Raw genomic sequence first — 14,234 nt, 5'->3', positions numbered from 1 at the left:
TACCCCCCACGATAAAGCATGCCTGCTAAAAATATGGCTCTGTGATTAACCAACAACAGAAAAAATGTATGTACTTAAGGAACTTGTTGGGAAGCACCAACACAAACACCACTGCTGATAAATTAATAACAAAAGCTCCACTGAGAAACAAAACATTTATGAAAGGTAACTTGAAAAATGTGTAATCCCCATCTACTTATCTAGATAATGTAAAACAGATCCTTAAATTAAATCAGTCTACAGAGCTAAGTGCTTAGTCCACATTATTTTGCCAACACCAGAACTGTTTTTATTGAATTATGTTTTGATCTTACATCGTCACCCTACACAATGAGGCAATGAGGAATTTTACTAAAAAACAAAGTAAAACACAACACAGCCCTCTGAAATGCATGCTGTATTTATACTTAAGGATGTAGTTGAGGAGTTTCTCAATACAAGGCATCTTTGGGAATCCAAAGGAGAAACTGGTCTTTTATCTTATGGTCACTGAACCATGTAACTGATTACATTTCTTTCTGAACTGGCTACTAAAAAGCAGAGTCAAATTTGTGGCCCTCTAACAAATACTTAAGACTTCAGTGCAACTACTTTGTGTACAGATCTCATTTCTGTTTCCATCTTAATTTTTCTCCCACAGTCCTAAATCCATCACCCCTTTATTTCTGTCTGTTACCAAAAGCATGTTGTTTGTATCTTTGTAAGTCATTATGAATCCTTTCTGGAACAAGAGGTGATATAAGTAAATGGTATGCTCCACTTAAAAAACAGTATAGCACAATAGGAAGATATTTTCTTCCATTAACAAACACGTTACGAGTTCAATTTCTAGAGGTATTATCTTTCTTGTGCTCCAAAAGAAAAAAAGAAAGTGTTGTAGCAAACATTATATTTAAAATTAGGAAATTCTAACAACAGAGGAACTACCAAAATAAAACACTTTCATTATGTATTTTTAACTGTGGAGCACACAGAAACTTGTAAATATATCCCATGTAAAAATCCCCCAAAAGTCATTTTTATTTTTAAAATACAGACGAAATCACCACAAATGCAGTTGCATTTGTGTATTTATTCTGAATGAGAACTGAATAGGCTAGCTTCAAAAATGATTTATAAAATTTTTGTACAGCTCCTTCTGAGTTGCCCTGTGCCTAGCACAGGGGATGCTTTCCTTACTGGGAGACAGCACAGAATTTAAAGCCCCAAATGCTCTTGCTACATTCCTGCTTCAGGGATTTCAGTAATCTTATTGCTGTCATCTGAGCAAAACAAAAAGCTTAATATTCTCTTAGTGGGTAAAATTTTACCCTATCATGAACTCATACTTAGCATTCTGATCATAACTTCTAACTACAAATTTATCTAATTAATTGATTATAATTATAGTCCTTCACCCTCCTAGTGACCACAAACAAGTGAGCTATGCTACCAGAGACGTGAAAAACTGTTTTACTACACAATAAAAATTACACTGCCTACCCCAACAACAGTAACTTCATCAACAACAGGAATCTCCCAGGGTAACTTGAAAGCAGCACCATAAAGTATAGCCTTTTCTTAAAGCATTTTAGGAGCTTTATCTAAATAACAAACAGATAAAATAAGAGCCACATAATATTATGTGGGATAAAGATGAGTCAATTGTTGTTTCTCCTAGGTGTTTATTCAACAAACAATAGTCTAGATTATTTCAAGGCCTTTCAGTCATGTGAAACAACATACATTATGTTCCTACAATGCTTTATGACAGAAATGAACATTTATATGACTTTCAAAATGTTTGGCCTCTATTGTGAAACTTTTTTTTAGGGTGACAACTTTACTGCTGGGTTAAGAAGCTACTTAAGAGCATTTCTATTCTACCTCACAGAATAGACAGGTATGTTATGTCACATAGGTATCTCCTATATTTTAGGGATGGGTCATCTCTGCTAGAGATGTTTACTTTGCAACCAATATAAACCAATATAAACACATGTGCCAAAAATTAAACTCACATTGTCAACACAGACTGCCAAAGACTGAGAAGAGTAAGTGAAACAAGACCTTAGTTCTTCTATACATAGATATTAAAATAAGTACCGGTCAAGTCTTTTTTTCACTGAAAATCAACATCAGAAATCAATGATTTCTCATCGTCCTGATGGAACACTCATGAATGCCTGACTTGGATTGAGATGCAAAGAGATAAAAGCAGAATTCCTGTTTATAGAAGTTTACAAATAAGCAGGGTCACACACTCTCATACAAACAATTAGTAAATGAATATAAAATTCAATTCAGGGCTTCCCGGGTGGTGCAGTGGTTGAGAGTCCGCCTGCCAATGCAGGGGACACGGGTTCGTGCCTCGGTCCGGGAAGATCCCACATGCCGCGGAGCGGCTAGGCCCGTGAGCCATGGCCGCTGAGCCTGCACGTCGCGTCCGGAGCCTGTGCTCCGCAACGGGAGAGGTCACAACAGTGAGAGGCCCGCGTACCGCAAAAAAAAAAAAAAAAAAAAAAATCAATTCAAACATTTAACAAGCAGAAACGATTAAAATACAAGCTAGCACATAATCAAGCACTATACAGGGCACAATCCTCATTAGCCACATAGCAGCCCGTGTGTTAAGCAGGCAAATAACAAAATTCCATGTTAACCAGGCAAATAACCCTCCTTAAAACCCTTCCCTGGTTCTGTCACAATCAGAGAAACGCCCAAGAATCTCCTGCATCTCTGCCCCTATGTGCCACCCGCCTCTGTCTGCATTTTTTCACTTTTCAAAAACCACCTCCTGGGAGTTGCTGGCCTCTTCTCCTTTAGTTGCCCCACGTCCACATTCCCAGTACCTCTAAAATTCTCACCCCACCTTGTTAGGCTGAATGTTACTCATTCTTCAAGACACTTCCAGAAATATTCCCTGGTACCTTCCTCCACCCTCCATGCCCTGCAGTCCCTCAAGACACCTGGGGTGTCCCCCCTCTGGGCTCTGCGGCTCACCACACTGCATGGCGAGTATCCTCGCTGTCCCTCTCTCCTGAAGTGGCTAACTTCTAGAGAGAAGAAAATGATTGCTTGTAAGGTCAATAAAAATTCAAATCCTTGAACACCTTAATCTTCCACCTAAGAACCAGTAACTCTTAAAATTAACATTATTTATCATTAAAGGGATTAAGTAAAATCAAATCTCCTTGCAACTCCAGCAAGCTTTCTTGGTACAACTATTTTAATTAGTAACCTTGATAGATTTGGGGGGGGTTGTTTTGCAGTTTTAGATTTACTGAGAAGACAGGTACAACTATTTTTTAAACTCAAACAAAACTCTTCAGATCCCAAAAAAAAAAAAAAAAAAAAAACTATTCCCCAGTGATGCTGTGAACTCATCCTGACAAATTTTCACATCTAATCTCTCTGCTAGGCGAGTCCCGGCGCCCAATGACACATTTCCCAACCACAGGGCTTGGTCACCAGCGCTGAGACACCACCAGCAGGCTCTGACCTATTCTCTGAAGCGCCTGAGTCCTTCCACCCTGTCGACTAAACTTCCGTGATGGGCATCACCTCTGCTCTGCTCCGAGACGATTCGGAAGCAGGGACTTCTGCTCCTAACCCCAGGCCCACAACTTCGCCCTCAACCACGGGGCGAAAGTTAGGACCAGTCTTCCAGTCCCCGCGCTGCGAAAGAGAGCATCCTCCCACCTCCAGGACCTTTCCCTCCCCGAGACCGACGCGGGTCCCTGAGGTCCCGGCGCCCCTGCCCAAGCCGGGCTGCGACAGGTCCCCGAGGGGCACGACCTGCCCGGTCACCACTACAGGTGTCCCTCGGCACTCCGCCGACTGGACAGTGAGGAGGGAGCCGGCTGGAGCACAGCCATCCCGCGATGGGTGGACGGGTGGCAGGCGGCGGCCAGGAAACGATACGTGTCTGCCCGTCGGAGCTGGGCCGGGCCTCGGAGAAGTTGGCGACGAGCGCCCGAAACGGGCAGGCCGAGCACGCAGAGGATGAGGGGGGCCGGCGACGGCCTGGGACCGGCCAGGGCCGCGCCGCCGGGCCCCGGGCTGAGCCGGAGGGCGGCAGGAGGCACCGGTGCGAGACGGCCCCAACCGGGTGTACAGCCCGGACCAATGACCCAGTAACCGTCACCGGTACGGCGCCGCCGCCCCACTGCCCCGACGCCGCCCTGGACCCCCGTCCATCCGCCCCGTACCTCACCTGCTGCTCCACCGACGTCCAGACCGCCGCTCTCTCCGCGTCGCTGGAGTAGGTCCGGGTGCTAGTCACAACCCGCCCTCACGCCGGCCCTCCCTCTCGCAGCCCCGCCCCCGGCGCCGCGCGCGCACGCCACGCACGCACGGACGTCACTTCCTGGGACTCTGCGCGCCACCGGGAGGATGAGGGTGTCAGTCCGAGTCTGCCTTGGTGGAGAGGGGGTGCGAGGCTGGCGTGGATGACGGCACCGACAAAGCCGTAGGGCGAAGGGAAGGAGGCGGCTTCGACGCTGGCCCCGGGGCGCTGACCTGGAGCGTTCGGGAGCCAGCGGAGAAGCGGGTGTTTTCCTTGTCTTTTCCTCAACTCCTGCTACCGGGATCCCACTAGGAGTAGCCTGAGGGTGACACTGCCCATTCTTAGCTTGGAATGGGAGGCGGTGGCAAAGGCTGCGGCAGAGCGGTGTTTGGGCCAGTGGAGGTTCCATCCCGTAGGGAATGAGGCTGCCTGAGAAACTAATGAATCCCATCGCTTCACACGGATTTTAGGATTTTAAAAGTTCTTGAGTTACAGGACTTAAAGAGATTGGCTGATCTATTAGCCGGTTTTACAGCCGAGCATAACTGAGTTCCAGAAGTTAAATACGTTAGCCAGTGTCATACAGTATTAATGGTCGAGTTATAAATGGAATCCAGTTCTCCGTGATTCCCATCTCAGGAATGTTGGAGACAGCAGCTGCCTCTGTATTCTGGATGCCATCTATGGCACAAAGCGCAGCCACGACTGGAAAATAAATAAATAAGAGACAGAAAAGAAAATACTATAGTACAGTGTCTGGGAGGGAGCCCTGGGTTGGAATCCCAGGTTTGCTAAATGCTGCCTCTGTGATTTTGGACAGTTTGCCTAATATCTCAGTCTGCTCGTTATTTGCAAAATGGAGATTGATTTGTTCCTCAAATTATTCCTAAACGCTGGAAGGTAGCAGAATATGCCACCCCAAAATATGCCTCTTTGACATAGGGCTTATTCTGAGAAAGTAAACACAGAGAAGCCCTGAAAATAAACTAGAAGTTAACCTTTTGTAAGGGAAACGTACATTTAGGAAGGAAATCGCTATTTGTAAAAGTGTCTCCCCCTCTGTACCTGGAAGAAAAGGACAACTCTAATAAATCACTAGAGACTCATCAGTGGAGAAGACACTGACTTAAACCTGTATAACAAACTTCTTAGCTTGTTTAGTTTTCTTTCCCTGGTCACCTCCATAACTGGTCTCCACCCTCCCCCCACCCCACCCCCCCAACAGACACCTTTCCTTGTTTGTCTTCACCGGAAAATGGTATTTAAGTTGGCATTCTAAGCCTTTTCCCTGGGTATCTCCTATGTATATGTGAGGTATACATGTTAACAAATCTCTATTTGTTTTCCTCTTTGTTACTCTTTTATTATAAGGGTTTCAGCCAAGAACTCAGAAGAGCAGAGGGAAAATTATTTTCCCTCCCCTACAGTACCTAATGTATGCTAGGCTGAGGATACCAGACTATTAAAAAAAAAAAAAAAAAAGTACCTAAGCTGAGAAGCTTACATTCTAGGGAAGAGGTGGAGGAGCCACCAAACAATAAATTATTTACAAAAGTACATAGGATAGTGACCATTGCTATGGAAAAGAATAATGCAAGGGAGAGGGATAGCCAGTGCAACCAAGAAGTTTGATGTTTTAGGGTGGACAGGAAAGCCCTGGCTGAGAAGATGACCAGAGCAAAGGGTTAGGGAGCTAGCTATACTACAATACTATGCAAGTATTTGGGCAAGAGTGTTCTAGGCACAGGGAACAGCAAGTGCAAAGGCCCTCCTGATGCCAACTTGTGTAGCTGTAGCAGTGAACTGAGGAGAGAAAGGAGAAGAGATCAAAAGGTAAGGGGCAAACTCCAAAGTCAAAGTGGGAGGGGACTAGCAAAAGTGAGGACAAAGTCTGACTCATTGGGGCCATTAATGCAACAAACTACCACACTTCCCTCTGGGAGAAGGGGTGGCAGTAAAGGCTATTGGAAAGGGGCACCAAAGGTACAGTCAACTGAACAGGCAATGTTTTAGTTCTTGAGCTGGGTGATAGGTATATGGCTACTCACTGTATTATTCTTTATTTCAATTTATGTGTTGTTTTGTATATTAACTTATAAAAATCAGTCCCATTGGAAAAAGTGAAGATAAAAGAGGGCTAAGAGTAAATCCTGGAGTGTGTCAAAAGAAAAAGAGCCATCAAAGAGAAAAAAAAAAGAGGAAAACTATAAAAGAGGAGTAATGTGGAGGCTAAGGAGAGAGAGAAAGCCAAGGGATTGATCAGATGAGTCAAATTCTGCAGAAAAGTTAGGTAAGATGAATCTACCAGAGAGAAATGAAAACATACTAATAGAAGTGCTTAAACTACACATCCTTGTCTTGTTCCCAATCTTAGCGAAAAAAACTTTCAGTCTTTCACCATGATATGATGTTACCAGTGGGTTTTTCATACATGGTCTTTATCATGTTGAGGAAGTTCCCTGCTATTCCTGGTTTACTGGGTGTTTTTCTAATCAAAGGGTATTAATTTTTTAACTTTATTTTTAATTGTAAAATATACATAATATAAAATTTACATGCAAAGGAGTGAAGTTGGACCCTTACCCAACACCATGTAAAAAAATTAACTCAAAATGGATGAAAGACCTAAATGTAAAAGATAAAATTTAGAAGGAAGCACGGGGGAGAAAAGCTTCAAAACATTGGATTTGGCAATAATTTCTTAGATATGACACCAAAGGCACAGGTAATAAAAGAAAAAAATAGACATATTGGACTTACCAAAATTAAAAACTTTCGTGCATCCAAGGCAACAATCAACAGAGTATAAAGGCAACTCACAGAATAGGAAAAAAAATATTTGCAGATCACCTATCTGTGATAAGGGACTGTTATCCAGAATATATAGAGAACTCCTAAAATTCAACAACAAACCAATTTACATGAGATGTCTTTCCATTTATTTACATCGTCTTTCATTTCTTTCAGCAATGGTTTTGCTGTTTTCAGTGTACAAGTCTTTCACCTCCTTAATTAATTCCTAAGTATTTTATTCTTTTTGATGACATTGTAGGTGGAACTCTTTTCCTAATTTCCTCTTTGGATTGTTCATTATTAGAAATGCAACTGATTTCTGTGTTGATTCCGTACTACTACATTGCTCAATTCGTCTATTGCTTCTAACAGGTTGTGTGTGTGTGTGTGGTGGGGGGAATCCTTAGGGTTTTCTACATATAAGATCATATCAGCTTCAAACAGATAATTTTACTCCTTCCTTTTCAGTTTGGATGGCTTTTCCTTTTCTCGCCTAGTTGCTCTAAGTAGAACTTCCAATACTACATTGAATAGAATTGGCAAAAACAGTTATCCTTGTCTTCTTTCTTATTTTAGCAGATAAGCTTTTAATCTTTCACTGCTGAGTACAATGTTAGCTATGGGTTTTTTATATGTAGCTTTCTTATATCTATATTCCTAGTTTTTTGTAGTGTTTTTATCATGAAAGGGTATTAAATTGTGTCACAAGCTTTTTCTGTATCAATTGAGAAGATTGGGTAGTTTTTTCAATATAGTGAATAACATTTGATCAATTTTCATATGTTGAACCATCATTGTATATTCCGGGAATATATCCCACTTGGTCACAGCATGTAACCTTTTTAATATGCTGCTGGATTCTTCGTTAGTATTTTGTTGAGGAATTTTTTTTTTTTTGGTGGTTCTGTAACTTTATTGAACAAGCACAGTTAGTTCTCATCCACATTAGCTGTCTGTAGATTTTTGAAAGTGGTGACAGATACATAGGTAACAAACGTATAGAGCTTGTTTGGTGAATCTTCATCTTCATTACGTTTTCTAGACAACCGCACACGGATATGGTATAGGACATTCCTTATTCCTTTGGCCCAGACAGCTTTGTTGATCCTGGTGTCAATGCATACATATGGAGTTCCCATCTTCTTCATGGCAGACTTCCGGATTTCTTTGAGTGCCTGAGGGGCACGCTTCTTGAAACCCACTCCATGGATGCGCTTGTGAATGTTGTTGGTGTATTCTCTGGTCACCACCTTGTTGACGGCGGACCGGCCCTTCTTCTTCTCACCGCCCTTCTTTGCCGGAGCCATCCTGCCCGTCCCGGGTTGGAAAGGGAGGATTTTTATATTAATGTTCTTAAGGAGTATTGGTCTGTAGTTTCCTTGTAGTGTCTTTATCTGGCTCAGTATTAGGGCAATGCTGGCCTCACTGAATAAGTTAGAAAGCATTCTCTCCACTTTCAATTTCTTTCTGAAGAATTTGAGAAGGATTGATATTAGTTGTTTAAGCATTTGGTAGAATTCACCAGCAAAGCCATAAAGTCCAGGGCTTTTACTTGTTGGGAAACTTCTGACTACTGATTCAGTCTCCTTACTAGTTATAAGTATATTCAGATTTTCTATTTCTTTGTGATTCAGACTTGGTAGGATTTATGTGTCTAGGAATTAGTTCATTACATTTAGTTATTCAATTTGTTGGTGCACATATTTTCATAGAATTCTCATAATCCTTTTCACTTATGTAATGTCAGTAGTAATGTCCCCTCTTTTATTTCTGATTTTAGCAATTTGTTTTCTCTTTTTCTTAGTCAATCTAGCTAAAGACTTGTCAATTTTGATGATCTTTAAAAAAAAAACAAGTTTTGGTTTTATTGATTTTCTATATTCTCTTGTTTTCCTATGCTCTATTCCATTTATCTCTACTCTAATCTTTACTTTCCGCCTTCTGCTAGCTTTGGTTCAATTTGCTCTTCATTTTTCTAGTTACTTTAAGGTGTACAGTTACGTTATTGATTTGAGATCCTTCTTTTTTTTTTTTTTTTTTGAGATCCTTCTTTTTTAATGTAGATGTTTATGGCTACAAATTTCCTAATGAGCACTGCTTTCACGTTGTTCCAAAGGTTTTGTACGTTGTGTTTTCATTTTCGTTTGTCTCAAAGTATTTTTTAATTTCCCTTGTGATTTCTTCTTTGACCGTTGGTTAAAAGCATACATTTTTGTGAGTTTCCCTCTGTTACTGATTCTAGTTTCATTCCATTGTGATTAGAAAAGATACTTTGTATGATTTCAACCTTTCAAAATTTACTAAGGCTTTTCTTTGTGGCCCAACATATGTTCTATTCTGGACAATGTTCTGTGTGTATCCACTATTGTTGGGTGAAGTATTCTATATATGTCTGTTAGGTCTCATTGGATTATAGTGTCATTCAAGTACTCTCTTTCCTTACTGATCTCGTCTCTGGTTGTTCTATCCGTTATTGAAAGCGGGATAGTGAAGTCTCCAACTCTGATTGTAAAACTGTTGATGTCTCCTTTAAATCTGCCTTTTTTTTTTGTTTCATATATATTTGGTGCTTGGTTATTAGGTGTATATATGCATATAATTGTTACATCATCTTGTTGGATTAAATCTTTTTCAGTCTATAATGTCTTTCTTGTCTCTTATAACCTTTTTTTTAAAAATTATTTACTTATTAATTTTTAAATTTTTGGCTGCACTGGGTCTTCATTGCTGCTCATGGGCTTTCTCTACTTGCGGTGAGCGGGGGCTACTCTTCGTTGCGGTGTGCAGGCTTCTCACTGCGGTGGCTTCTCTTGTTGCGGAGCACGGGCTGTAGGCGCGCGGGCTTAGTTGCTCCGTGGCATGGGGGATCTTCCCGGACCAGGGCTCGAACCCATGTCCCCTGCATTGGCAGGCGGATTCTTAACCACTAAGCCACCTGGGAAGTCCAACTTTTTTTTTACATTCCCCAACTCTCCTTTGGTTACTGTTTTCATGGAATATATTTTTCCATCCTTTTACTTCCAGCCTCTTTGTGTTTTTGTATCTAAGGTGAATTTCTTATAGAGAGCAGATAGATGGAACTTTTTGGGAAATACGTTCTGCCAATCTTTGACTTTAAATTGGAGAGTGTAATCTATTTACATTTAAAGTAATTGCTACGATTGACTATATTAAAAAGCAAACAAACAAACCAAATAAAGTAATTGCTGCTAAATAATGACTTACTTCTGCCATTTTGCTTCTTGTTTTCTATATAGCTTATATTTTTTTTCTCAATTCTTCCATTACCTCATAATTTGGTATTTAATTGTTTTTCTGTAGCCTACCATTTTCATTTTCTGTACATTTTTTTCGTTATTTTCTTAGTGGTTACCTTTGGGATTACAATTGACATTTTGAACTCATAACAACTTAGTTTGAATAATACCAACTTATTTAAAATAGTATATACTCTGCTTCCAATACAACTATGTCCCTCTCATTTTATCCTGTTATTGTCACAGATTTCATCTCTATAAATTGTGTGCCTATCAGCACAGGTTTATAATTAATGTTTTATGCATATATGTCTTTTAAATCACATAGGGGAAAAGAGAGGAGTTATAAACCTTTAGTACAATAATGCTTTTACGTTTACCTAGGTATTTATCTTTACTGGTGTTCTTATTTCTCCATGTGGCTTCTTCTGGTGTCCTTTTTTCTTCAGCCCAAAGAAGTCGTTTTAGCATTTCTCACAGAGCAGGTCTACTAGTAACGATGTCTTAATTTCTCCTTCATTCTTGAATAGTTTTGCCAGATACAGAATTCTTGGTTGACAGGTTTTTATTTCAACACTTTAAATATGACATCTGACTCCCTTCTGGCTTCCATAGTATTTTCCTTTGGCTTTCTACAGTTTGATTACAATGTGTTTTGCTGTGGGTCTCTATGACTTTTTTTTTTTTTTTTTTTCGGTACACAGGCCTCTCACTGTTGTGGGCTCTCCTGTTGCGGAGCACAGACGCGCAGGCTCAGCGGCCACGGCTCACGGGCCCAGCCGCTCTGCGGCATGTGGGATCTTCCCAGACCGGGGCACGAACCCGTGTCCCCTGCATCGGCAGGCGGACTCTCAACCACTGCGCCACCAGGGAAGCCCTATGACTTTATCTTACGTGGAGTTTTTTGAGCTTCTTGAACTTGTAGATTTGTCCCATTTTCTTTATCATTTGCACCCTCTCTATCTCACTTTCTTCCTAAAGAATTTAACTTGCAAATATCATGGTTCTTGATGCTGACATATTTCAGTGTGTATTTCCTAAGAATAAAGATATTCTCTGAGAAAAACCAAAGCAAAATTATCAAAATCAGGAAAATTAACATTGATAAAATTCCATTATTTAATCTACAGCCTTTATTCAATTCTCAATTGTCCCCAAAATGCCCCTTATAGCTATTGTTTTTCCTGATCCCAAATCTAACCCAGGATCACTTAATTGCCATGTCTCTTTAGCCTTCTTTAATCTGGAATAGTTCTTCCATTTCAATTTGTCTTTCATAATCTTGACATTTTTGTAAAGTATAAGATGGTCATTCTAAAAGATGTTCTTCACTTTGGGTTTCTCCGACTTTTTCTCATGATTAGATTCAGGTTATTCATTTTTTGGCAGAAAAATCACTGGCATAATGTTGTATTCTCCTCAAGGCATTGATAGGTGATGTGCATGATGTCTGTTTGTCCCATTTTGGCTAACAACTTTGGTTAATGATTAAGGTGGAGTCTTTCAGGTGTCTCCACTGTGAAGTTACTATTTTTACCTTTATAATTAATTAGTAATTTATAGGAAAATACTTTGATGATTAATGATGATTCAGTTATAATTACGATGGTTGCTAAATGGAGGTTTTCTAACCCCATCATTCTTTCTCTATATTTATTAGCTGACATTTTACTCTAAGAACTTTCCTTTCTACCTCTTTTATGTAATTATTTATTCATTTGTGTCAACATGAATTCATGGATTCTTATTTATTCAATGGGTTATAACCCATTGCTATAATTATTTATTTTCATGTTCAAATTGTCCTATCATTTCAAATTTTAATAATGTGTGACTAAGACAGGAATTTTGACTTTATATAACATTGAGCCATTATTTCTTGCAGCAATTATATAGTTCCCTGTGCTATACAGTAGGACTGTTTATCCATTCTAAATATTTGCATCTACAAACCCCAAATTCTCAGTCCTTCCCTTCCTTTTCCCTCCCCCTGCCCCTTGGCAACCACAAGTCTGATCTTTATGTCTGTGACTCTGTTTCTGTTTTGTAGGTAAGTTCATTTGTACCATATTTTAGATTCCACATATAAGTGATATCATATAGTATTTGTCTTTCTCTATCTTACTTACTTCACTTAGTATGATACTCTCTAGTTGCATCCATATTGCTGTAAATGGCATTTTTTGTTCTTTTTTATGGCTGAGTAGTATTCCATTGTATATATGTACCACATCTTCTTTATCCATTCATCTGTCAATGGACATTTAGGTTGTTTCCATGTTTTGCCTATTGTGAATAGTGCTGCTTGAACATAGGGGTGCATGTTTCTTTCTGAATTATAGTTTTGTCCAGGTATATGCCCAAGAGTGGAACTGCTGGAACATATGGTAATTCTATTTTTAGTTTTCTGAGGAACCTACATACTATTCTCCATAGTGGCCACACCAAGTTACATTCCCACCAACAGTGTAGGAGAGTTCCCTTTTCTTCACACCCTCTCCAGCATTTGTTATTTGTAGACTTTTTAATGATGGCCACTCTGACCGGTGTGAGGTGGTATCTCATTGTAGTTTTGATTTGCATTTCTCTAATAATTAGTGATGTTGAGCATCTTTTCATGTACCTACTGGCCACCTGTATGTCTTCTTTGGAGAAATGTCTATTAAAGTCTTCTGCCCATTTTTGATTGGGTTGTTTGATTTTTTGTTGTTGAGTTGTATGAGCTGTTTGTATATTTTGGAGATAAGCCCTTGTCAGTTGCAACATTTTCTTGCAGCAGTTATATAAAAGAAACAAATCTTTCTTAATGAGACTTGCCTGGTTTGTAATAGTAAAATCACATCACTATCATAGAGAAGGAGAATTAAATTTTCTACTTGCTATATGATAGGACACATATCAGTTCATCAAAAACTAATATCAAACCATTTAATATATACATTAAAGAGAAAAGGAGTTAAAACTTGACCCTCTCCCCCTTTTCTCCTACTTCACCCCACAGAGGAAATTATTTTTTTTGTTGGTTTTTGCAGAATGCAAGACTTTAAGAAACCATTAACAGCTAGAGATCTGTGTTAAACTCATAGACGTGGCTATGACTAATGTCTGCCAGTGAAAACAGAGGTCCCTATCAGAAGAGAGAAAGAGTATACACTTTTGTAGAACTAGTAGAGGATGTGTGGTTTTTGTCTACCTAGCTTCTTTTGGGGGAATCGCACCTCCCTACATTATTAGCCCACAGAGTTCAGCCATTGATGACCCTATCCCTTGGCTCCAAGAATAGGCATGTGAGCTCTGCCATTCCCCTGGCCTCAACAAATGCGTGAGGATTGCCCATAATTCCTTTCTAGGACTTCTCTAGCTTTCAGGAAAGTGACGCTCTCTCTTCTCTGGTTTTCTGGCAAAGGCAATCTCTGCAGTAGTAGATAAAGGCTGCCTAAGAATGAAGCAACCCAGGGGAAAGCCGCAGGGATAGACTCTGGGAGAAAATCAGATTAGTGACAGCAGAAGGGCTCATCAAATTGCCAAGTTCCCAAGTGAGAAGCAATCCAGGAACCACGTAACTTAAGCCATTTTCCATAGGACCCAAAATCAAGGAAAACAGATCATTCACATAAGCAAAGGAGTACATTCTCTCTTGCTGAACCATATTGTGGTCAACCATGACTCAAATCTATAAGCATTATAGAATCAATCAGCTAAAAAACCCAAGACCTCCATCTTACTTTTCCTTTTTTTTTTTTTTAACGTTTCTAAGTAGTCTTTATCATATCAAGAACAAGAGAGCTGAGGGCTGTATTTGCTTAAATGTGGGAAAGGCTTATTAATCTGTTGATAAATAGTTAGAGGCATGTGTATCTCAAAAGGCAGCAGAAACTATTTTTAAATAGTTTTGTGGAACATATTTTTAATGGAAT

At 40.0% G+C, this 14,234-nt stretch overlaps 2 protein-coding genes across 9 annotated transcripts in view; both read right to left on the bottom strand.

Annotated features, from left to right (window-relative positions):
• RABGEF1 (RAB guanine nucleotide exchange factor 1) overlaps nucleotides 1-14,234 on the bottom strand; it is an 87,531-nt gene that overhangs the window by 58,848 nt on the left and 14,449 nt on the right. Inside the window, exon 1 of one of the 8 annotated variants that reach the window (XM_060122330.1) lies at nucleotides 4,196-4,284. The exons of 5 other annotated variants lie outside the window; for them this stretch is intronic. Coding sequence is in view for 1 of the 3 variants with exons in the window: in XM_060122332.1 (XP_059978315.1) it covers nucleotides 5,965-6,070 (106 nt within the window). In the remaining 2 variants the exon portion in view is untranslated. Of the gene's footprint in view, nucleotides 1-4,190; nucleotides 4,285-5,949; nucleotides 6,071-14,234 lie in introns of those variants that run through there. 2 more of the 8 variants (XM_060122331.1, XM_060122332.1) reach the window with 2 other exon arrangements.
• Nucleotides 7,959-8,512, bottom strand: LOC132505481 (large ribosomal subunit protein eL31-like). The gene has a single exon (XM_060123587.1). The coding sequence runs from the start codon at nucleotides 8,503-8,505 to the stop codon at nucleotides 7,990-7,992; it is 516 nt and encodes a 171-aa protein (XP_059979570.1). The 5' UTR covers nucleotides 8,506-8,512; the 3' UTR covers nucleotides 7,959-7,989.

Source organism: Lagenorhynchus albirostris, chromosome 15 (genome assembly GCF_949774975.1).
Source record: "Lagenorhynchus albirostris chromosome 15, mLagAlb1.1, whole genome shotgun sequence".
NCBI lineage: Eukaryota > Metazoa > Chordata > Mammalia > Artiodactyla > Delphinidae > Lagenorhynchus > Lagenorhynchus albirostris.
Note: the sequence above shows the minus strand (reverse complement) of the source record. Positions and strands in the feature narration are given on the sequence as shown.